Below are 23721 nucleotides of genomic sequence, written 5' to 3'. Positions count from 1 at the left end.
AGCAAGATTGCAAGTCACTGTCATGTGATGTCTTGATTAACAACCGCAGGTGACTTGTTTAACAACCCCAGTGGAAGTGATGGCTTAACAAACGCAGGTGATTTGTTTAACAACCCCAGTGGAAGTGAGTTCAAGAGTCCATCATGGTCATGTGATATTTTGCTTAGCAACCATTGTGCTTAGTAAGAGTTACTAGTTCCAATTGTGGTCACTAATTGAGGACTGTCTGTATTTCAATATCCTGCATCCAAGAACTTAATTCTGAAACCCTTATGTTCAACTAAAGTTCAATACATACTTTGGAAAAAAAACCCAATGAATTGCTCCCAAGTTGGAATGTCATTATGGCATTCCTACTGGTGCCATTTTGGTTTCACCTTACCTGTAGAAACTCACCTTCAACTTGCCTTCTTTGGAGGTTAACATTTGGCTGCATTCCTGCTCTTTAGTAGATTCTCCCCTAAATCTCAATGAGCTTTGGCCCTCTCGCTCTAGAGGGGACATCTCAGTGTATTCGGCTTACAGTATGGCTCCTAATAAAAAGGAAGCAGAAAGCTCCCTAAACTTTAAAACATATTTATTAATAGTAATAGTATTTTACAGGCATGGATCCACATGACAGAAGCTTCATTTTTAAAATATAATTCTTGGGGAGAGGAGCAGGAATCCAGCCAAATGACCCTCTTCAAATCCTAAACATGGAAACTATTTCTTGTATGCCAATTTACTAGTCAAAACTCTAGGATCCTTTCTCTCTTTCTCACCCTCTACTACTTATTTCACAGTATACTTATGATAGTAATATGTGGGGGAAGAGGAGACTGAAAAGAAAGCCAGGCAAAATAAATACTACCAAGTAATTTTTTAAAAAATAATTTGGCATATTCAATATCACTGAGGAATTGTGAATTAGCTACTTTTACTGGAATGTTGAAGGGAAAAAAAGAGCCAAACACATTCACAAAGCTCTTTCTTAAATATATCTTCTAGTATTCCTGATATGGAAAACTGACTTCACTGACTCCCATATTGACTGTGGACAGGAAAGAATAATAAGCGTGATTGCTTCTTATTAGATGTAGTTTGCTTCTATCTGAATTCCCATAAATATCATCATAATATCCAAACTCTCTCTTCAAAGCTGGTTGGCAGAGAGCAGCCTCTGACAACATGGCATCTTCAATCATGCTGACTTGGATTTTGGATACAAATGTTATTACGTTGAAAAAAGCTTCCCAGAAAGACTTAGAACCACAAATTCTGGCATTGCTAGATGACTTACAACCTCCTCTTTTATTCTTCCTAACCAAGAGTGAAAGATTTCACATAGGGTAGTGAAGATCCAGAAACAGTTCTTCGCTCTGAGCCTTCAAGATCTATGATGCCACTTCTCTTATTGCTGTATTCTCAAGTTCTTCCTTAAAATCCACTTTTCCACAAAACGTTTATCAGAGTTTCCACTGTAGCTAAATTTAAGCAATTCATAAATTGCTTTAAGATGATATTGATACATTTCACATAAAAAAAGTGACCACAGTCACTTCAGTTATTTCCTCTAATTAGCTCATGACTTTTATCTCCCTGTATGTCAGTTGTTAGCTCTTTTAAAGCAGGGGCCTGTTTTCTTTTACTGTAAGAAGAACCAAAGACATAGCTGGTACTATATCCAATTAAATAATGGTTTTAGGCTGATAATATAAAACTGTCTCACTCATTCCTCCAAAACTTGAAGTAAGCCCCCTTTTGCCCTTTCCTCTCATACCCAAAAGTAATCAACCTGTCTGGCCAAATCCCCAATCCCTGACTTAAGTCTCCAACTGCAAAAGAACACCCCCAGAGCCAACATTCCTTCTCATATGCCTGTTAAAGGAACATGGTCAATATTTAAAAGGAAGTAAACAAGTTGCATCCTACAAGCTCATCACTAGAAGCGGTTAATCTAAAGATCTATAGGTAACTCAGGAGTTTGTGACTGGCTGTTCTACCAATTTTATTTTATAGATTGCTGATTATATGGAACACTGGATCCTTTAAGTTTTGCATTTTTAATAAAATGCTTGGTATCTAACCCTGACCTAAATAAGCAAACATTAAAAAAAAGGAAATGTTAATAAATATATGTAGTCATAGACTTACAACCATTCGTTTAGTGTCCGTTCAAAGTTGCAACAGCACTGGAAAAGAAGTGATTTATGACCATTTTTAATATTTACAACTATTGCCAGCATCCTTATGGTCACGTGATCAAAATTCAGACACTTGGCAACTGGCATGTATTTATGACGGCTGCTGGTGTCAAGTTATCACCTTTTGTGATCTTCTGACAAACAAAGTCAATGGGGAAGCTGGATTCCCTTAACAACTGTGTCACTAACTTAACAACTGCAGTGATTCACTTAACAACTGTGCCAAGAAAGGTCACAGAATGAGGCAAAACTTACTTAGCAAGTGCCTTGCTTAGCAATGGAAATTTTGAGCTCAATTGTGGTTACAAGTTGAGGACTGCCTGTACGCAGGAGAAATATGCTTACACAAGAACAAAACCATTTCCTTTACATTTTCTATTATAAATTAAGAAACAAAAATGTTTATAGTGAAATGCAGAGTATGTTTAAAATAGAATTTGAGAGAAACAAATATACTAACCATGGCTTGTTTGAAGATGGTTTGTTAAATAACCCATGCTGTGTTTTCCCAATATACGGAGCCAAAAACTATGGCTTGTAAACAAAAATTTACCCACCACATAAAGCTACCTTCTGGCTTGAGTTCTCTAAAATAGAAATCAACTTTCTGTGGTCTATAAATCTGGTTTGTAACATTTCCTCCATCCCCATTCCCCCTCCCCTCTCCCACACACCAAAAAAGGCAGAAGTGGGTATCAAAGAAAGGAATAGAGCTTTGGCCATTCCCTTCCTCGGCTTTCTCCATCAAAACAGAGGATAGTGATGACAATGTCCTTCAGAAATACTCACACGGTACCTTATGTTCATCAGAAAAATATATCCTGCATCCTTTAGGACAAATCCCTAGGCTGCAAACAGAATTGCCTCATTCTGACCATCAATTGTTTAGTAATTATTTTGAGTACTTATAAGATTTTCTATAGAAGAATGCAATTTCTTAAACTACATTTATTTCAACTACCATACCTTCCATATATTGAGAAAACTATTAAATGTTTTCATATTAAACAGAATTAACTAGTATGAAGCTAGTATATATGCATATATTCATGTAAACATTAACCATATATTAATATTAATATATATCACCTAGGCACACGTTGAACATTGAGCATTGAAACTTGAGCAAATTCAAGTTTAGTACAGGCACGCTAAGCTTTTTTTTAAAGAGAAAGCTAGACAGAATTGTAAAACAGTATTTCTCAACTAATTCTAAAGCCATACATGCATGTACAAAATAACAGCAAAAAGATCCACTTTGGCTACTCTGTCAGAAAATTCACTTTTTAATTCAATGTTCTTTTCAGTATTAAAAAAAATATTCTAAATTAAATATTCTGAGGTTACCACCAGTATCTTTCATTCACTTTGTCACATCTTTAATTTAGGGGCTCAAATTAGTACCTGTAGTGCTTTCTCTTATTCCCCCCCCCCAATCCAACACAATTCTGTGTGATCAGTTGGGCTGAGGGAGAATGACTGGCCCAGTTACTCAATGAGCTTCTGTAGCTGAGGGTGGACTAGATTCTGTGTTTCCTTTCTCCTTCGCAATACTTCAATTGTTACATCATGCTGGCTTTTCCCAATATTTTGGAAGTATGTTTTTTAACTGAACACCCTACAAAAAGTTTACAATGGGATCCTATACTTGTTATGTCAAACAGGCTTTATCTTGGAACACAAACTGCTAGCAAACAGCACAATAAATGCAACTCTCGAGAGTTGTTATTATTATCGCGCTACTTCCTCATTAATTTTCTTTTGATTCAGAATTCAATGACAACGTTCCTTTTGTAATATTAGCTAGGTATATCAATTCTTCCATTATATTAGTTGTGATCATTTCAGAAAAAAAATGGAATGAAACCATCCATATCTTATCCAAAGACGATTAACCATCAAGACTGTCAAGGAATATGTTCTGCTTATATTACTTGCACTGGAGGAAAGGGTAGCTTTTCAATGTGGCACACAAAAAAATCATAAGAGATCACCAGGCTGAAGAAAAATTAGTTAGAAAGTTAAAGCAAGTACTTTATACAAGAAAGCATCTTCTCTGACTAGTCTTACCCTGGGAGCCCAACAGCCACCGGCCTAGCAACAGGGCGATGTGATCTAAGTGCTGATTGGGAAAGACCTCTTCTTTTGGTGCTCATTGGTGAGGCTGCGTTAGCAACAGGAAGTTCTTCATTGCTAAAGAGAGAAAAACTCAAAAATCACTGAAAATGTCCAATCATAGCTCATTTTTATTACCTATTATTATGGTGGGTTCCATAGTCAACCAGATGTTTAGACTGGATTTGGCAATTTTGATCCACCTATGGAGTCCTTCCCAAGGACCTGGATAGGCAGACATTATTGTCTGTTGTTCAAAGAATTGTTGCAGGATGTCACCTATTCTAAGTAGAACTGCATTCTGCAATTGACTGATGGTGATTGTCAATGTCAGTGGTGTTCAAATAATGCTATTATTGTTGTTATTGTTGTGATGATGATGATTGAAATAATTAGATGGGAAAATTTTGAAATTGAGGGAAAGCACACGTGCAATACATTAATTTCTCTTGAGTAAATTTCAGAATGTACTTTGGCAATAGACTTAATTTTTTTCCTTTCCTGGTAAGTTCAATGCAACATCCAATCAGCTATATTAGCTGTATTAGCAGTAAGTATTTAAAAAGACACAAATATTTCTTTCTGAGAACTGTTGAAATTGCTATAGGGAATACATTAAACTTTTTTTTAAGAGTCCCAAATAGGAATGTACACAATTTAACATTTAGAGAGTGAAACATTCTGGAAAACTCTAGAACATAACATTTTTCCTCTGGCATACTGATTGAGCTATTTGTGAGTTTTGTCATTTTTCTAGAAGTTAATTTTCTGAACAAAATATAGACAAAGTGTTTTGATAAAACAAGTCTGCTTCAAGGAGGGGCTATGTTCAGAACATCAAACTGCTTCCAGTTGGATAATTCATTTCTGGAAAATCATCAGATCACCCCTAGAGTGGTCATACTGGCAAGGCCCAGGCAGGAAATGGAACGTTCCACAGGTTTTCCGTTTCAAGCAAAACAAAATGAGAAAACCCATTACATTGGAGGTATTGATATGAAACATTTAACAAGCTGCTGTGTTAAAAGAGGAAGAAAAGAAATTCAAGAGGAAGAAAATGCCAAATAAAATGTTCAATATGAGGGAAGCATCAGTATGAGGTTCTCAAAGGAAGAGAAGTAAAGTTGTAATATACTCAGACTTGAAATATGTACCCTGAAAATATCAAAATACACAAAAGAAGAGATACAGAGCCGTGCTGGTACAGGGTGGTGGTTGGAATGCAGTACTGCAGGCTAACTCACTGCTCACTCCAGTTCAATTCTGAATGGCTCAAGGTTGACTCAGCCTTCCATCCTTCTGAGATTGGTAATATAAAGACCTAGGCTGTAAAGCACCATGAAACGCTATATAAGTCTAAATGCTATTGTTATTGCTACACTCAGATTTCATGCTAGAATTTAGGCAACCTTGACTGTTCTTTAAAGAGAGATTCCATTAATTGAAACATTAATCTTCAAGATGAGTAACTTAATAAGGCATTGAAAATTCTTAAAGAAAAGTGAGCATCAGATAATAACCTTGATCTGTTCAAAGCAATTCCAAACATGACATCACTTGGAGTCTTACTCTGGTTTCTTTAAACTTTCACTATCTTCTTCCCACTTACCTGTTGTATGGATCTAGTTCAAAGGGATCCCCAAAGACAGAGAGGGAGGCAGCTCCAATATCAGCTCTCATAAACCCAAGTGACGGTTCTATCGGCTTGCAGATGGAAGGGATTGAAGTACCACGTATAGGCTTGCCAAGATGAAGGGTTTTTGCTATTCGAGAACGAGCTGTCACCTCAGCCTTCACCTGGATAGAACAATGTTAGCTAAGCAAAAAATGTCCAGTTGACTTAAGAGGCAAAACAGGAAATACACAACAGCAGCCACCAACATCCTCTTAAAAATTATCCACTGAATTTTTTAAAAAATCTCAATAAAACATGGTACTTGATTAATCAACCATATCTCTGCACTCCTGAAAACAGTGTGGGAGAGAGAATACCTGGATTTTTTTCCCCTTTCTCCTCTTTGTCCGATGCTTGCGTCTCTTAATCCAAGTTCCAGTGCTTTTTTTCCCAGCAGATGATTTTGTGCGCCATTTTTTACTGGTGGCTTTTCTTCTCCTGCCTATTAAACAAAATATCAAAGATTTTAAAATTAAGTAGCTGCATACACAGGATGCTTGGCACACTTCCATGCTTAAAACAATATATAACAATTAGACACCAACTTCAATTTACACGTCAACGTAGAATAAATGAAAAATACAATAAAGAGATGATGCTCTGTTGGGACTCTTTATTACACTGGACCACCCCAGTTGGCAATTTCAGACAGACTTTCTGGGATATCTGCATGAGCCAGAAAACTTCAAGGTCCCCAACAGGCTGTTGTGCTCACCACCACCCCCTCACAGATCTCTTCTTTACCCACTAGTTAAATTATGATGCAAAACAAAGAACTCAACGCCAGCATTCATTGTATTTTCAGGAATGCTTCACAGTCTCTTTTAGAAAAGAAAAAAGGGGGTGGCTGCTGTACACTTTTTAGTTTAAAAAGGTCCCAGTTTCCTCAGAGAAAACAGAAATCTAAGTCGGGGCTAGAGGGAATGGTAGGGACTATTGCCGCGGTTAGCTACACAGTGTTCTAACAAGCACATGCATTGTGATCAGCCACGTCTCTATGGCATCCCTGCTGACACAGGACGTGTTCTTAAAATTCCCACAGGGAACATCTGTTTGCCCAAAACTATTCGGAGGATTGAAATACTTGATCGTCTGAGTGCATTGACAATTTCACTGACTGCATAATGCAAAACATTAGCTCATGCCACATTTCCCATGTTTACCAAGCAGCACAAGTTCCACACTCCTTACACATCTCTGACCTACATAAATCTCCAATTGAATGGTTTTTCCCATCAAAAGCAATTCTATGCAATAATATAGGGATGCCTAAATTTCATTAGATCTATGGCCATGTATGTATGGTTATCAAAAGCTTATCACCATTAATTAATAAGCTTCTGTATATAGGAATTGCTTTGTTCTTTACTGAAAGCTACGGTCATCACACAGAAAGTCCGCCGCTCACATGTAGTTTTCAGCTGTAAAATTTTGGAAGAAAATTTTTCTACCTATTCTGCCATCCTGAGCCGTTTGCTATTTTCCCCCCCCAAAAGAACGTTTCATGAGAATGTTCCTTTTTGTCTTGTTTATTCAACCTCTGCATTATTAAATAGAAGTTATTTAACTTACACTGGAGAAACACATTTGTGGAATGAAAACATCACATAAATAATGAAGCTGGGGGGGGGAGCATTTGAGTTTAAGGGTAAAGAGATCTGAGTTCAATCAGAACTGTACTAGCACAATGGGTGGACAAGTCAGGCACGTTCCTCCAATTCTACTTTCCAGGACAGGTAGGGGGTGGGAAATGCATGACAAGCTTCCATAGAAAATGTGACTAAGTGCCATCATTATGACTGAATTACCTCCTTTTCGTTTTTTCCTGGTTGTGGTCCGAGCAGTTAATGGTCTCTGGTACACAGCTGTACTCAGACCCGCTGCAACTGCCTCAATTGCTTCGTCAAGAAAGGAAGACATAAAGTATCTTGGTACATGCTAAAATCAAGACAAATGTTTATGATTACTGGCTGAAGCTAATTAATGCTAAATTCGTAAATCTTGCTTGAAAAGATGTAAGAGAAAACTTTCCCCTCTAACTTTTCTCCCAAATTGTGTCATCTCTTTGTTACCAACAGGTGTTTCCCTCTCAATCACTTCAAAGTCCTTCAGCCCAGGAAGCCATAAATTTGTCTCTACCATAAATTATTGGAAAAGCAAATAAATGGTGAATCAGGTCAAAGTATCAATCATTCCATTAGGAAACACAAGTGAACATAACGTCCTGTCCACACAATGATTGTGTGAAAACTATTTTAAGCATTTAAAGCACCTTCTGCACTGATCTGCAGGAAGAAGATATAAATCCAAGGCAAACAGTCTCTCTTTCTACAAGTTAACCAAAGTTATAAGTTTGACAATTTTAGATGTGGAGCAGCTCTGGATGCTTATGTAGTACTGTAGGCACACACACACACACATTCACAGAGGCAGTTCTCAGACTATTCACGTAGCATTCAAAGTTATAATGTGATCACATTTTGGGTGCTCAACAACTGGCCCACATTTACTGCTGTTTGTATTATTCTGCTGTCATGAGACCACAATTTATGGGTTTTTGTTTTTTTTACTGGTAACTGATGTTTATGCCTCCCAGCTAACTAATTCACTTAATGATTGGAGTGATTTATTTAACAACCATTGCAAAAAAGGTTGTAAAATCAGGCACAATTTTGTGGTGACCCACACAACTCAATTACAACTGTTCCTTCAGTGTACACCCCTACACACATTTAAATGAAATTATATATTTAGAAATATATTTATTGAATGTCTGCAGTGACACAAAGTGCAGGTAGTCCTCAACTTACAGCAGTTCACTTAGTGACTATTCAAAGTTGCAACGGCACTGAAAAAAGTGACTTGTGACCATTGTTCACACTTATGACCATTGCAGCATCCCCATGGTCATGTGATGCTTGTATTCAGATGCTTGACAACTGATTTAAATTTATGACAATTGTAGTGTCCTGGGGTCATGTGATCACTTTTTGTGACCTTCTCACAAGCAAAGTCAGTGGGAAAACCAGATTCACTTAATAACAAAGTTGCTAATTTAACAACTGCAGTCATTCACTTAACAAATGTGGCAAGAAAGGTTGTGAAATGGGACAAACTCACTTAACAAATGTTTCACTTAGCAACATAAATTTTGGCTCACTTGTGGTCGTAACTTGAGGACTAACTGTACATATTACCTTAGTCCTGCAGTTATAGCCATCCTAGGAGCTTCAAGATTCTTGTAAAATCTATCCCACTCTAAAATTTTATATTTTAAAATTTTAGAATATAAGGACAGAAAAGTACAAAAAAAATCAGTGGAATTATTTTCTATGTTTTCTATACAAATCTACAAAACCAGATGAGTACTGAATACCAACATTGTATTTTTTTTTTTAAACTGGTACTTAAATCACTGGGACCAATGAACTGTTACCAGAAATCTTCGCACTTTTGATTTACATGCCAGAAATGATTGCAAGTATGCACCCCATTCTTTTCCTATGGCCAAACGGTGCTACGCTGCATACACTTGGTCATTTACGGGATAGCTGTCTGAAGTATATATCATTCCGTCAGATTAAACTGTACCTGAATTCTCTGTGCAGTTGTTATCCTATTTCGGTTCACCGTGGCCCGCACACGCTCACTTTGACGTGTTCTAGCAATAGCTCGTGTCCGGGCACTGGGACGCAGTCGACTGGTGGTAGGGATTACATCAGCGATGAGTGAAGCAACCTCTTCTTCGCTCACCTGATCTGTTTCTTAAAAGAAGATCTATGTCAGTTTTCAGTTATATTTCAATCATTACTTGAGCACCTTTCTAGAGACCAAGCGCTACATTGTTTACAAATAAATGAGATGATATATAGATATTTAGATTAACAAGTTATGTATGCAAGACATTCAACCATTCTGAAAACTTTGTCTATATCTAAGCAACAACATTTGGTTACTGAATTTTGCTGCCATATAATAGCATTACATAGAATACAGGTAAATCTTTTCACAAGATTTTTCATGCAAATATGCCTCTATAAGACTACAGTAATGTTAAAATTAAATTACAGTATGCTTTGTAATGGTAAAAGAGTCCTAATTTCTATCATTCAAAATGAAAATATGTCATAAAGAAAATACTTGCCAGCCTCAGCAGGCATAGCATTTGCAGGTGCACATGGTGGACAGAACCATTCATCTACAGGTACCTCGCTTAAAGGTGGATTAAGGCATTCCATATGGTAACTAAAGAAAGAGTATACAAGGGATTCTTACAAAACTGTAAAGGTAGAAGAGAACACCAGGCCCTTTTGCCTATTATGCAGACTAATCTGCATAATACAGAGTGTGATGTACACACACAATTTCCTATTCGAACCACACCGAGACATTCATGGATGTGGAATTAACAAATATTCCAAGAGCTAAAAAAATACCAAAAATTTATTTTGGTGTTGAACTTATATTTACCGACAAAGAAATAAAGGGAGACTAGTATAGATCTATTTCAGGCTATTTAGCTCTCATCAACTAGCCATACTCTTCTGGGATTCGAACCCGGGCTACTTACATATTAGGTAGATGTATTAACCTCTAAGCCAAGGGTTCTCTTCGCTTTGTCGGCTATTCCAGGGGAGAGTGTGTTTTTTATGGTGAGACCAGTCTATCAGGGCAACCTCGTCTACCCAAATATGGGACGAAGCATACTGCTCCTGCTTTTGCCTTTCAGCCCCAATCCAGGAGCCTTCGTGGGCAGTCGCTTTTGCAACAAGCTATTTTTGATGGTTTGTTGCGAAAGCGACTGCCTGCGAAGGTTGCCCTGATAGATTGGCCTCACCAGAAAAAACACTTACCAAAAATCCCATAAAAAATTGTATGTTCCAATTAGAATTATCATTTACTTAAAATATAACACAATTATAAGTTACGTTAACTAGGAGTGGTGCTAAGGAGAGAGATAAAATACTGTATATTTTGAAATTTTCTGTATGAGGGTACCTCTTTAGATATTCATGACCTCTACCGTAACTGCAGAGTAAAACAAGAAAGCTCACTGTGGCTGCACCCTGTTTGAACAACCCTTCTTTGTCAAAAGATCTAATAGTAAAACTATAATTGTAGGCAAGTAAGTACATAGTGCCCTTTCATCAGAAGTCACAATGCAAGTATGAAGCTTTATAACCAGATTCACCTGAAAGCAATTACATTTCTGCCGAAGGTTTCCAGTGATACAGCAAAAACAACCACCACCATACAAATTATGAATGACTGGAAAAATCTAAAGGAGACACCTGGTCAGGTATGTCAGCAAAAATGTGATATTGTCTATATTAAAAGCAAACTAACACCCTCAAGTGAAATCCTAATCTCAAGAAGCATTTGACAAATGTTACAATCAAGAAAGATTTTTAAAGGCAAGGACTCCTTTACCCTGCATCACATCCGTCACAAAGGAGCAAGCGATCTTCTCTGTCGCTTCGACCACACACTTCACAAAAGGTGGGATCTTCCTCCAGACCATCTTCCTGAGATTTTGTATTCTCAACAGGTATCTAAAGAAAACATTTTAAGGAAATTTTGCATTGTACTTATTTTCACAATAAAACAAGTACAGTTCCTGTAACCACAACTCATCTTTGTCCAATTCTGTCCAAACATGAGCTTTTTGTGTGTTCCTTCAGCATGATGTCAGATTTAAGGAGAGGTGTCACCACATTATAAAGTTAATTTCATTCCCTTTTATATGGATTTTTTTTTCTTCTAGAATGCCCAAATGGTAACATTAAAAAAATTAAACCTAAAGCATTTTCAGTTTAAATATCAGTGTTTCCAAATGTTAGTGTTCTTTCTACATATTCTTACTTGTTGCCTGTTTCTTTTTCATGAATGGGTCAATGAAAGTAAATTAAACAAGGAGCAGTAAGATATTTCTTGTATATATATTTCAAAAGAACTTCAAAAACAGTACTGTAAGAACTTTATATATATTTCAAAAGAATGTTTTCAATCTCAGAAAATACCCATTAAACTTTATTCTGAAGCATAGCCCATTTTACTTAACAGGAAGGCATAAGTTTGTGGTCAGTTGAAAACAACACTAACTTGCTATCAGTGCAATAACACAGCAATATATAGCAATTCATCTCATACATTCATAGAAAGTGCAAATCTCTTTCACAATTACCTTTTATAGAGTGTGATTTAGCATTATCTCCTTTACCATGATTAATACGTATTACTTTAGTAATATTTCTGTTGCAGTAGAAGCCACAATGTTCTCTACTAGAACAATTTTCTCCCAAAAGGCCATGAGAGAAAGTATGTGCAAAATGAACATGTATAATATCCACTGTTCACCAAAAAAAAACAAAAAAACCCTTGCACGTGTTCATGTAAGTAGCTCATGCAAATGGGAAAAAACAGTTCATAAAACTAGAAAATTATATATTCAAAAAAACTATCATTATAAAATGGTGAATACTATCAACAGTGTTATTTCAGAAAGATTACATCCAGAAAAGGCACACACAGTGAACTATGAGTTGATTAGAAATGAGAAAGCAGATACAGAAAACACTGTTTATGTTTTGCAAACATGATTTTGCTGATTTTGGCTATTTTTAAGAAAACAAAATACCTACTTTCTTCAAAATTTCTCCATCAAAGCGCACACGAACACAAATATATTTAAAAATGATTCGATCCACAGGACAAGAGTTGGCATTCTGTAAAAAACGGGGGGGGGGGGGGAGAGAGGAGAGGAAGGGACAGTTTTACCAATTTCAAAAGCATCTCCATTTTTAAATAAACATTCAAAGTTGTTCAACTGGTTAAGTTGAACTGATTAAGTTCTTACTGATTGCCTTAAAAACCTGACATATTTCTATTTTCATAGCTTAACAAGTCTGAACTGAAATAATTGTATGTACATTGTCAGCATTTGTTTCATTGGCTTTATATTTCTCAATTCTAACCAGAGAACACTGAACTACTTTAAGAACAGAAAGCAATTACTAACCGTAAGAATTGAAAAAGAATAATAATTAAAATAATCTGAGTCCACATATATACAAATTAGCTTTCTGGGGGAACTTCAGAGGATCTTTAATGATTAGTAACAGCAACAGAGTTGGAAGGGACCTTGGAGATCATCTAGTCCAACCCCCTGCTCACGCAGGAGTTCTATACTAGGGAATCAAACAGCCAACCTTTCTGATCAATAAGCTCAGCATCTTTGCCACTGAGCCACCTAGGGAGCTGCCTATTATTTGCTACCAAACAAATATAACCTGTAAAGAGATACATTATGAAACAGTCACAGTGCTCACAAAATAACATCAACTCTAGCATAATTTTATCAATTAAATGAGTTCTTACTTTAGACCACTCAACTATACAATCCAAGCAGAAGTAATGGGCACAATTCTCAGGTGTTCCAACTGCCTGATCTCTGAATGTATTGAGACATATTGGGCAGTTTTCAGCATCTTCATCAGTAGAAGAATTAATTTCTCCATTAAGTTCAGGCTTTGTTTTAATAGAATATTCTGGTTGTTCAGAAGTCATTTCCATGTCATCTTCTGCCTCCTCTTCAGCATCTTACGAAAAAACCAAAAAAACAATACTTTCATACATACATATCACCAAACCTGTTCTGAAAGGCTGGAAAATTATTTTATTTGGAACATGACAGAGTAGAAAAGAGGAAGGCAGCTTATGCAACTGTTGAAAACTACCTGTGTAATACTGGATACATATTTATTAGGTATTTCCATTGTCATTGATGATGCAGACTTACTAGCAAGAAATGCATAAATCAAGTATAATTGAATCAGGTGTAACATTTATATCGCCTCCCAAATCCTGATTGCCTATAACAAAGATGAGGGCCAAGGTATCAAACTCACATTGTATGTGACAAAGAGCACCTCTGTGTGTGTGTGTGTGTGCGCGCGCATGCATGTGCTTGTATTCCATGCCTGCATAGCAGCCTGCAAGCAACCAAAACAGTTATAAGAGCAATGTGCTTGTCTACAGTTCAATTATTATAGTGATTTGATGCAAATTAGGCAAGTTAGCAACAACTCTTATTTAAATAGTTTTAAAAATAGCTCACTTATTGAATATAAAACTTCAATTAATATTATTGAAAGAGTTGTTATAATCACCTTCTAGATCTTCATCTTCACTTTCTTCATTCTCTTCATCTCCATCTTCATCGGTATCACCTTCATCCTCACTTCCTGTGTCATCAGAGTCTCCACTATTTCCATCGCTGCTTTCTTTTGAAAAACAGAGTAAAGAAAAACAAAACGGCATTATCAAGTAGACTGTAAAGTAGTAAATACGGCTTTGACTGAATTCTACCTGGAGATGGGTGTTAGCAACCAAATGGAGAATCTGGAGTAAGGATCTCAGAAATTAAGATTGTACAGCTTCTAAGGCCTCAGCAATGTGCCCGAAAATGCAACACTGTGTGCCATATAACAAAACACTTAGCACTCTGGGTTCAAAAAGTTTAACTGCTGCGGGCACATAGTTGTTACCTTTGTGGGCTGAATATCTAAGGATTGCATTAGTGCTGATTGGGATCGCAAAGAAGGGTTTGAAGAGAGAAGCTTCCTGGGAAAATGCCTGGAAATAGATGGCAAGACATTTGAAAGCTTTGATCTCTTCAGTTTGATCATTAATGATCCGCCAGGTAGTTTGGTGAATACAAGGACCTTAATTTTCACATGGTTGATTTCTAACATTTCAGATTGGCAGTAGGATGCTAGGGCCCAAAGACTATGTTGCAGCTTTACCTGGGAAACAGACAAGGTTGCAGCAGCATAGGCATATAGCAGAATGGAGATTGGTTTACTGGTCAGAGGGGTGAAATTTGGTTTTAGTAAGGGCTTGAACAAAATCAATAATGCATAAATTAAATAATAGAGGGGCCAGGACATATTCCAGTTTACTCTCTTAGAAGTTGGAATAGGGTCGGTCAGTTCTCCTTTTGAATATTGGACCTGCACTGTAATCCATTCATGCAAGATCATAATTGGTTGCAGGAGCCACTGGTCAATGGAGATTATGCTGCTACTTTTTGCCACAACCTCTCACATGAATGAATGTAAAGAATGAAAAAAATGCCTCTTTCAGATCAATGAAAGTAACATAAGAGAGAACCTCCAGGAAGGCTAATATACTTTGCAGAGCAACACACTGAACCACAATAGAAAAACTTTATCTAAAACTGACTTGCTGCACTGCTAAGATTCTTTTTTTGACCAGTAAATCAGCAAGGTTATAAAAAAGAAGTTTAGAATATAATCTGCTAATTATACATAGTAAAATGACAGCATGGTGATTAGATTGGCTTTGTTGTCCTTTTTGTAAGGTATTATAATTAATTAATTAAGAGCCAGTTTGGTGTAATGGTTAAAGTACAAGGCTAGAAAAGGAAGGACTCTGAGTTCTAGACATGCCTTCGGCACTTAGCCAACTGGGTGACCTTGAGCCTCTCACTTTAAGTCCTCGGAAGGAAGCAATGGCAAACCATTTCTAAAAATCAGGCCAAGAACTGCAGGGAGTTATCCAGACAATCTCTGAAAATTAGACCCGACTGAATGGGCAAAATAAAAGAATCTGTCCATTCTTTGGAGATTTGCAGAGAGATGTTGATGTTAGTAAATAGAGGGGGGTCAAAACAGGAGCCCACCAATTAGGGTTTTCTTTCAGCAGTTGAAAGAAAAGTCCCTTCCAGTAATTTTACCACTTTTAAGATTGTTTAGAGATTGGATTCCAAGTTAGGAGTGTGCTAGAGATTATTGGATGTATATCATAATTTCTGGCTGTAGTCTGGTACTGCACACAATAGTGAGCATCCCATGTCTCACATATTAGATTATGCATTCTAGTCTTGGACCTGGATAGAAACAAGGAAGCAGAACGGGATATCATTTTAAAAATTGAATGAATTGGTCTGTCCCATTTTGTCAGTTGATGACTCATTTCTTCTTTATATTTTATATATACTTTATAGACTTTATATTTCTGTTTCTGTGAATTAATTTTTTTCGGGAGTGGGACCATTACTATCCATAGCAGCTAACCATCAAATTTAATTTCTCAATTTTAAAGATTCAGCTTCTGGACACTCAAAAAGGGACAGCTCACTTTCTGGGAAGGAAAAGGAGTCAGGATGCTTGATATGTTAATCATTAGCAATCTGATCACATAAATTTTGCAACTACCACCTACCACCACAAGGGTTTTTTAAATCCTTTCTTTAAAAATTAAAAATGTTGACCCTAAATGGCCCAGAAATTTTGAGATATTTTTCTGATCCAAGGGGTAAATAAGCTACAAAATTAAGGTACAAAATGAATTCATGCATTCATTTAGAGATTTTGAGATGAAACAGGTTATATTAAACTAAGTATAACACAGACCATTTTTGATATATTTCCAAGGTATTATTAAATCAACGCAGAAATGTATAATGTCCACTTTTGAGCCAATGCAAAGGAGCCACACTAAATTCCTCCGGCTCTGGTCTGACCAAGGATGTGTTTATGTCAATACCTTAGAGACTTAACCCATAAAGCTGCTAAGGCCTAGAGTAAAAGAATAGGCAGGAGTCCTACAGTATGAATTCCGTACTGTAAATTGCTCTTTGATCTCTTAAACATTTACAAGACCATATAACAAAACTTTCCATGGTCCCAGAAAAGGTCAGTCTGAAATAAAGGAATAGATAAGAAGTCTTTTTTTTTTTTGGAATGCTGCATTCCTTTGTGGGTAATCTCTTGGAACTAAATGATCTCCAAAGGCAAATTCAAAGATATGGTGGATGGAACCAGTTAAGCCCGAGCAGAACTACAACTTTCTCTCACCTAGCAGGGTACCAGAAAAGAGCGCTTGTTCTCACCATACATCTGAATTGATCACTTAAGAAAGGGCTTTGAAAACTGAAGCAAGAGCATCAAGCTCCTCATCCTAATGTGAAAAAAAAGCAAAAGAATTCTCGGGATATTTTTTTCCTGTAGGAATTCTTAGCTCCTTAATGCCAGCTAAACATTAAACTAAATAGGAGTTAAAACCATGTCTATGTTTTAATGTTTACAACTATGGAACCAAGGAATTATCAAAACCACTAGGAAATATTTTATTATAAATACTAGTTGATTAAAGACCAGAAAGTTGGAATGCACACTGAGTAATTTCATTTACCTGCATCACTAAAGAGCAGCGCATTTGTTCTTTTAACTTTGCCTACTGCAGCATTCTTGTTTATGAATTCATCCTGGCTGTCTTCATCCATTGCGGGGCATTTGGAACTGGCTTCCTACAAGCGTAAAGCAGAATGAAATAATTTGAGGGGAAAAAAACAACTCCACAACCCTCAATGAAATAGAGTTTGACACCCTTGTTGTAGAGCAATGATTAGAGTGGTGAACTGAAATCAGGGAGACCCATATTCTAGTCCAGGGGTCCCTAATCTCTGGGCCATGACCTATTCAGAACTGTGCTGAGTGAGTGGTGGGCTGAAGCATTTGCATGCAGCTTGACTTACACAAGTAGTGGATCAGCATTGCATTCTCACATGTACACACTGGCCCACCACTTGCACTGACTGGTTCCCCTCTCCCCCACCTCCAGCTGGGCCACCAAGCCGCAAAAGTTGGGGACCACTGCTTTAGTCCGTCCTCAGAAGCTCATTTGGTGCCTTTGGACAATTGTGAAGAAAAAGACAAAGAATGAATAATATGCCTGCTACCTTAAATGAAAGGCAGAATATAAATTTAGCAAATGTTATATACAATATTTTTCCTTATTTATAATCTGTCCAACAGCAATTATAGCTATAAATACAAAAATTAAAATGCATAGCTACTGCAGAAATATTTCAGCCAACAATACTCATTACAGCCAGAATTTGAGTTCCTTCACACATTTGAGGCCCATGAGCCAGACACATTCTTTTCTATTGAAAAAATGTGTTCAAAAGCAACAAAGAACATATATGCAGTATTCCGATTATATATATCAGGCATAGTTCTTCTAGTCCTATCTGTATCCTTACAATCCTAACAATCCTAACAATCTAAGATTATATAAGTATCCTTAACAAACAGAAATAATCAAGGTTATGTTAATTTTATGGATGCTAGTTCAAAATATAGGGAAGAGGCAAATGAACCCAACAATAAGATTTTCTGTTTCAGTTCTATAGTTACATCACGCTATAATAGCCAAAATTTTCAAAAATATGTTGAATGAAAATTAAAAACTGAACCCTCCTCAGTTCTAATACGTGTGTACACACATGTATGAATCTACTCATAATATACTTTCAGATAATTTACACATTAGGATTTTGTTTCTGTATTTAGACTATGCAATATTATTTTAAAAATGATGTGTTCCTTGCTAATTAAATATTATTTTAACATCTTCCTCTAACATACTCCCTTTGCTGCTACACTGGAAGCCTTAGTCATTTCTGGTTTTGTCCCAACCTACACAAACACAAATCCATCTTCATATTTAAACCTTTATTAAAGAATCTCAGTCCAGAATTGTATGTAATTATATTGAATCTGTTTGGTATACGGAGCAGAAACATTTCCTCTATTCTCAGTATTGGTGCTGATCATTAAACCGCTGAATGACCATTCAAGGGACATCTCTTCCCCACATGGGCTTGGCTAGGCTCTCCAACCATCCTCAGAAACCTTCAAGCAAACCCCTCCTTGCCCAGCGAAGGTTAAAAGACATTTTCCCGGAATAGAAGCTTCAAGACTTTCCCAGTCACGCTGCCCTTCCTAGTTAACATCCTTTCCTGCCCCAAACTGAGACCTTTGGTATTTTTTTATGAACCGCAGGTGTGACTCTTGTATCTCTGCCGCGTCTTCTTTTTTTTTTTCCCCCTACCATTTTTTGTAAGCAGCCTTGGAGCGTTTCTAAGATAAATAACAAGTGCGCACTTTTTACACACTCGACTTAGGGAGCAAACAGGTCGCTTCCTCGTTTTCAGCTCGGTCTTTATGAAGAGTTCCGTGGCATGCATGAGCGGCCGATACTCCCAGGCGAAAACCACGCAGAGCACAAGCGTTGCGGCCACGTCACTAAGTGCGAGACGAAAACATTGCTCAAGAGGGAAACGCGGAGGGAAAAGGCGGGGGGGGGGCGGTCGGCCAAGTTCCAGGCCACACCGGGCTCAGAAACACGAGTGGCGATACAACACAACGACACGGAAAGGGAGGTCCTCGTAGACTGAACACCCCTCCCCCTCCCTTCAGCTCTTTCTGGGCCAACAGCCGCAGATTGCAACATCGCCAGGCTCCAAGCCCGTCGCCGGTTGTACTTCGAAAGCGCCTCTGTAGGGAACCTGCCCGCGTCTTTAATTTCGGGGTCGCCTGGCTGCTTCCCCTACCGGACAGCTGGAGGGTCGTGTCCCGGGGGGAGGGGGGGCATTAATGCAGCATTACCCGGACGGCGGACTTCCATTTACCTGCCAGGAGGCGACCCCGCGGGATAATGTCGAAAAGCGGACGGAAGGTGCTCAGGGGCGCCCGTTACCGTTACTACCGTCTGTAAACGGAAGGAACCGAAGCGACGCAGAGCTGGGCCTCTTTGAAGGCCAGAAAACGCCTCCAATTGCTGCGCTGACCCGGAAGAGGCGGGAACTTCTTCCGGGTAACGTTACTTAATCTGCTAGATGCGAGGAAGAGAAAGTATATAGGACTCTTCCATTTGTTTCGGGGGGAAGGGGCGGAGGGTGATAAAGTATGGATCGTTGTTCCGGCTGCACCAGTTCCGAAGGAAGATTCGCTTTAAAGCTGCATACTCGAATCGGCTCCCGCCACAGGTGGCTCAGGAGACGATCTCGGCGTGAAGTTGGCCACAGGATGGCTGCCGTGGCGTTTGCCGAATTGCTTTATCCTCAATCTTTCTTGGTTTATCAACATCTTACTGTAACTGGCAACTGCTGCCAAGCAGGTCTTCAGCGATATTTTTTAACAGGAGGCATCACCTTTAGCTTCTGATATGGAAAGCTGTGTTTAGTGTACTCTTAAGACGAAGAAGCACGGTTTCTTTCCGTGGACTCTGCATGTTATTCGAGGCGCTTTATTTTTGTCCAGCTGCAAAAGCGAACACACATTTTGCTCCTTCGGATAGCCCGGTCTTGTGCATACTTACTCAAGAAATAATGTGATGCATACAGATCATTTGAGCAACACAATCTTTCACGCAAAGGTCGAAAACCCCTCTTAAAACTTACAAGAAAATAAAAACTACTAATGATTTCGATAGAAAGTTAAAACGTGCCGATTTTCAAATGAGTATTAAGATACTAAGTAATATATTCTGACATAGTCCGTGATTTAACCAAGGTTTGTGGAATAAAATACAATTAGTCGGTTTAAATAGACTACCGTATGCTCTTAAATCGGCTTGTGTGAACCCAGTTCTTATAAACCATGATTAATAAACAGTCGAGTTCACACAACAAACTCAGTAAAAAACAAGCAAGCTGCAATGATGGTTTCGACAGTTGCATATCTGGCTGTATTAATTAGAAAAAGGAAGACTTAAAGCAGTCCAAACCCACTGAGTTCAGGACAAGAGTATGGAATTTCTTGGGATTCTTCAAAGCAGTTGAAGTGGGGGATTATTTGTCCTGCAAAAACACAAATGTTAGTCTTCCTTAATTACCCTCACTAGCTACTTAGTAACGCTGAGTCAAATAAAGTTGCCAAGTAAGATGCCGCTGCACCTTCTCTTAGTTTAAGAGCTCCCTCGTGTTGTGTCCTGTGAACGTCTGAATGTTTACCTCCAGTTAGACGAAACGCGCAAGCCTTCCACCACAAGAGGTCTCTCCAATATCCCGCCCGTGACCCCACACGCTGCAGTCTGACAAGAGCGAGCCGTGCGTGTTAAACCCCGCGGAACCGGGGGAGGGGGGGAGACGACAGGGCTGCACGCCAGCGTTCTTCTCTCGCTAGGGCGTTCGGGATTATAAGGATTACGTCGTTAACCCAAACAGGAACCTACTGGGGTGTAACTAAAGCTCCAAATAGCTCAGCGAGATCAAAATGCGTTTGGTGATATGGAAAGAACGCGGCCCAAAAGAAGGAAAGGTTACGTCGCTTATTGCCTGTATGTTGTACCGTAGACCCCACGGCTGTAGAAGAGTAGGAAACGAATCAAGCTGCTATCAGATGATGCCAGGAGTAGAATACATCAAATTTGGCTTAATCCGGTTTTATGGCTCAGATCGTAAACTAGGCAGCCCTCCGTGCACGTGCTGTCAATGAATTCCATCCATTTACTTAGGTGTTAGAGGAAATGCTTGCTCTTTCTTGCTAAGATGTGGTTTTGTAATTATGAGGAAAAGCTTGCTCTCTTTCATCCTAACAGGCATAATTTATATAACCCTTTTTCATCTTTCCTGTTAGTCATTTTTACAGCACAGTCATATACACATTTACTTCTATTCAGAGTTTATTTTCAGGTAGAAGTTATATTGCAGTTCTAATCCTTAACTTCCTCTTGTTGAGAAGGCACAATATTTCTACCCCTCTAAGTTTCTCCGTTTTGAAGCACCCAGAGAAAAGGAGAAGCAAACCACACCACTTATTCTATAGTGATTTAGTTTTCTGAGCCCTTAGAAGGAATGACTCAAAAATCCAAGTATATAATATCCACTTATTGTTCAGTAACTTTTCTGGCTGAATGATTGTTCAGATGATTAAACAGTTCCCCAAGAAATGGCATCACAATACATTTCTGATTCCAAACAAAACAACAGTCTACATTACTAACCTGCTCCATATCAAGCTGGCGACCTACCATTGCCAGAAAAAATGATTAAATACTTTAGGGCAGGGGTCCCCAACCCCTGGTCTGTGGATTGGCATTGGCCCACAGCATTCAAGACACCAGGCTGCACAAACAAGCAAAGGCTCATCCACAGGATGCAGGTAGCATGCAAAACCTGCTCATGTCCACAAAAAAATCTCTCCACAGAACAGGTCCCTGGTGCCCAAAAGGTGGCCCTGCTTTAGGGTTATTCTGGATCTTAAAGGGAAAGGATGCTTAACTGAAAAATTGAGGAGATCCTAAATGTAGGATTGTCAATTTATATGTGGGAATGAAGCACTTCTGCAGGCAGGGAAGGATAAGCTTCCCATTTGTATCAGTTTATATTAGTGCCCTCCCAGATAAAAAATAAATAAATAAAAAAGCAATCACTACTCCTCAGAACTCTCTCCCCTTCACCCACCCTCAAAGATAAGAGCTACTTTAGCTGATTCCCCCTAAATCAGGCTGGGATTATAACCGTGGGTAAGAGAGAGCCTCTGTCCTTCACACCAGTTTCCTAATTATTTATCTAAGCTGCTGTTTGCCTTGAGGGGTGTGTGTGTGTTCTTCTATTCAATCATGTCCATTTTGTGGAACAAGTCCGTAAGTTTTCCGGGCAAGGGTTTTCAAAAGTGGTTTGCCATTGCTTTCTTCCCAGGACTGAGGGAGATTTCTAGCCCCCCTTAGACAATAAAGCCAGCTGGGTAATCTTGGGCCAGTCACTTTCTCCCAGCATTGGGAATGAGGCAATGGTGAAAAAGTCTGAAAAACCTTGCCTAGAAAATCCAGTGTATTTAGAAGTCCTCAGATTGGGGGGAAAGAATGGATTCCTCGAATAGTTAAGAGGAAGCGGAAATGATAGCTTTGTTAATATCTGTTGAAAAAGTTGGAGCTTTTATTTGTTTTCTTTTTTTTTCTTTGCACTTTACTATCTTTTTCCTTTCTTTTCTCTTTACTTCTCTTTTTTTTCCTTTATTACATTTGTACTTCCTGTCTACAACAAAATCTTTTTAAGAATTTTTAAAGGTTTGGGGAAGAAAACGGGTTAATTAAAAGAAAGACAACAATTTCAATATGGAATACTGGAGTATAATAAAGTTATTACAAAAATGTAGTATGATACATTTTTTCTGATACTGTTATTGGAATGCGTCATCTCAGTCTTTTGTAATAGCTCCCCCTCCCCTTGCTCCCCACCCCCCATCCCCGCATAAGATTAAACAGTAAATGAGAGAGGGAAAGAGAAAGAGAAAGAGAAAGAAAAGTATAATGTTTTGGCACCTAATCAGGAATGAAACTCTCTCTTTCTGGATTAGCGACACAGTGAATAGACCAGGTGTGCCGTCCTCATGTTTGTTTCTCAAAGGAGAGGCCAGCAATTACCCTTTTTATTTGCAGAAGTATTCTGATACAGTTTTTATCCTATGGGATTTAGAGAAACCAGAGCAAAAGCAAGAGAATTGTAGTTTCGGTGGTCCAGATTAAAATCTATTCTGGTGCAAACATTTTCAGCAATTCATCAATTCATCTGGTTCAAACATAGGTTCATCTTCATAGAAGAATCTGCAGTATAATAAATCTGACCATTTATTCCATCATCATCTTATCAAGATTTTCAGCACTACCTGGAACTGAACCTAGGGCCTTTTATACGCAAAAAGAGATTATCTGAAAAGCATTGGATAGAGTTGTTTGCCAGAAAATCTAGTTAGGACAGTATGGGTGAAAAAAATAACACAAGAAAATTGGAACACGTATAAAGCAAGCCATCTCTTTTCTTTCTATACAGGCAGCACAAATTGTGCTTCTGAGACTGCTTCCTTGTCAAATTTTTTACAAAAAGAGAGTGCATTTCCCCAATGATACTAAATACAGGTAAGCATGGTGTAC

At 38.2% G+C, this 23721-nt stretch overlaps 1 protein-coding gene across 1 annotated transcript in view; it reads right to left on the bottom strand.

Annotated features, from left to right (window-relative positions):
• PHRF1 (PHD and ring finger domains 1) overlaps nt 1-20941 on the bottom strand; it is a 33663-nt gene extending 12722 nt beyond the window's left edge. The window contains 12 exon segments of the mRNA XM_058156866.1: nt 4257-4379; nt 5911-6098; nt 6294-6418; nt 7785-7914; nt 9568-9740; nt 10121-10221; nt 11407-11528; nt 12618-12701; nt 13354-13574; nt 14145-14258; nt 17194-17308; nt 20801-20941. Of these exon segments, the coding sequence (XP_058012849.1) occupies nt 4257-4379; nt 5911-6098; nt 6294-6418; nt 7785-7914; nt 9568-9740; nt 10121-10221; nt 11407-11528; nt 12618-12701; nt 13354-13574; nt 14145-14258; nt 17194-17284 (1472 nt within the window). The 5' untranslated portion in view covers nt 17285-17308; nt 20801-20941.
• Between the last annotated feature and the right edge of the window lie 2780 nt (nt 20942-23721).

The sequence above is a fragment of the Ahaetulla prasina genome, chromosome 1, assembly GCF_028640845.1.
Source record: "Ahaetulla prasina isolate Xishuangbanna chromosome 1, ASM2864084v1, whole genome shotgun sequence".
Classification (NCBI taxonomy): Eukaryota; Metazoa; Chordata; class Lepidosauria; order Squamata; family Colubridae; genus Ahaetulla; species Ahaetulla prasina.
The sequence above is the reverse complement of the archived record's forward strand: the minus strand, read 5'-3'. Positions and strand labels throughout refer to the sequence as shown.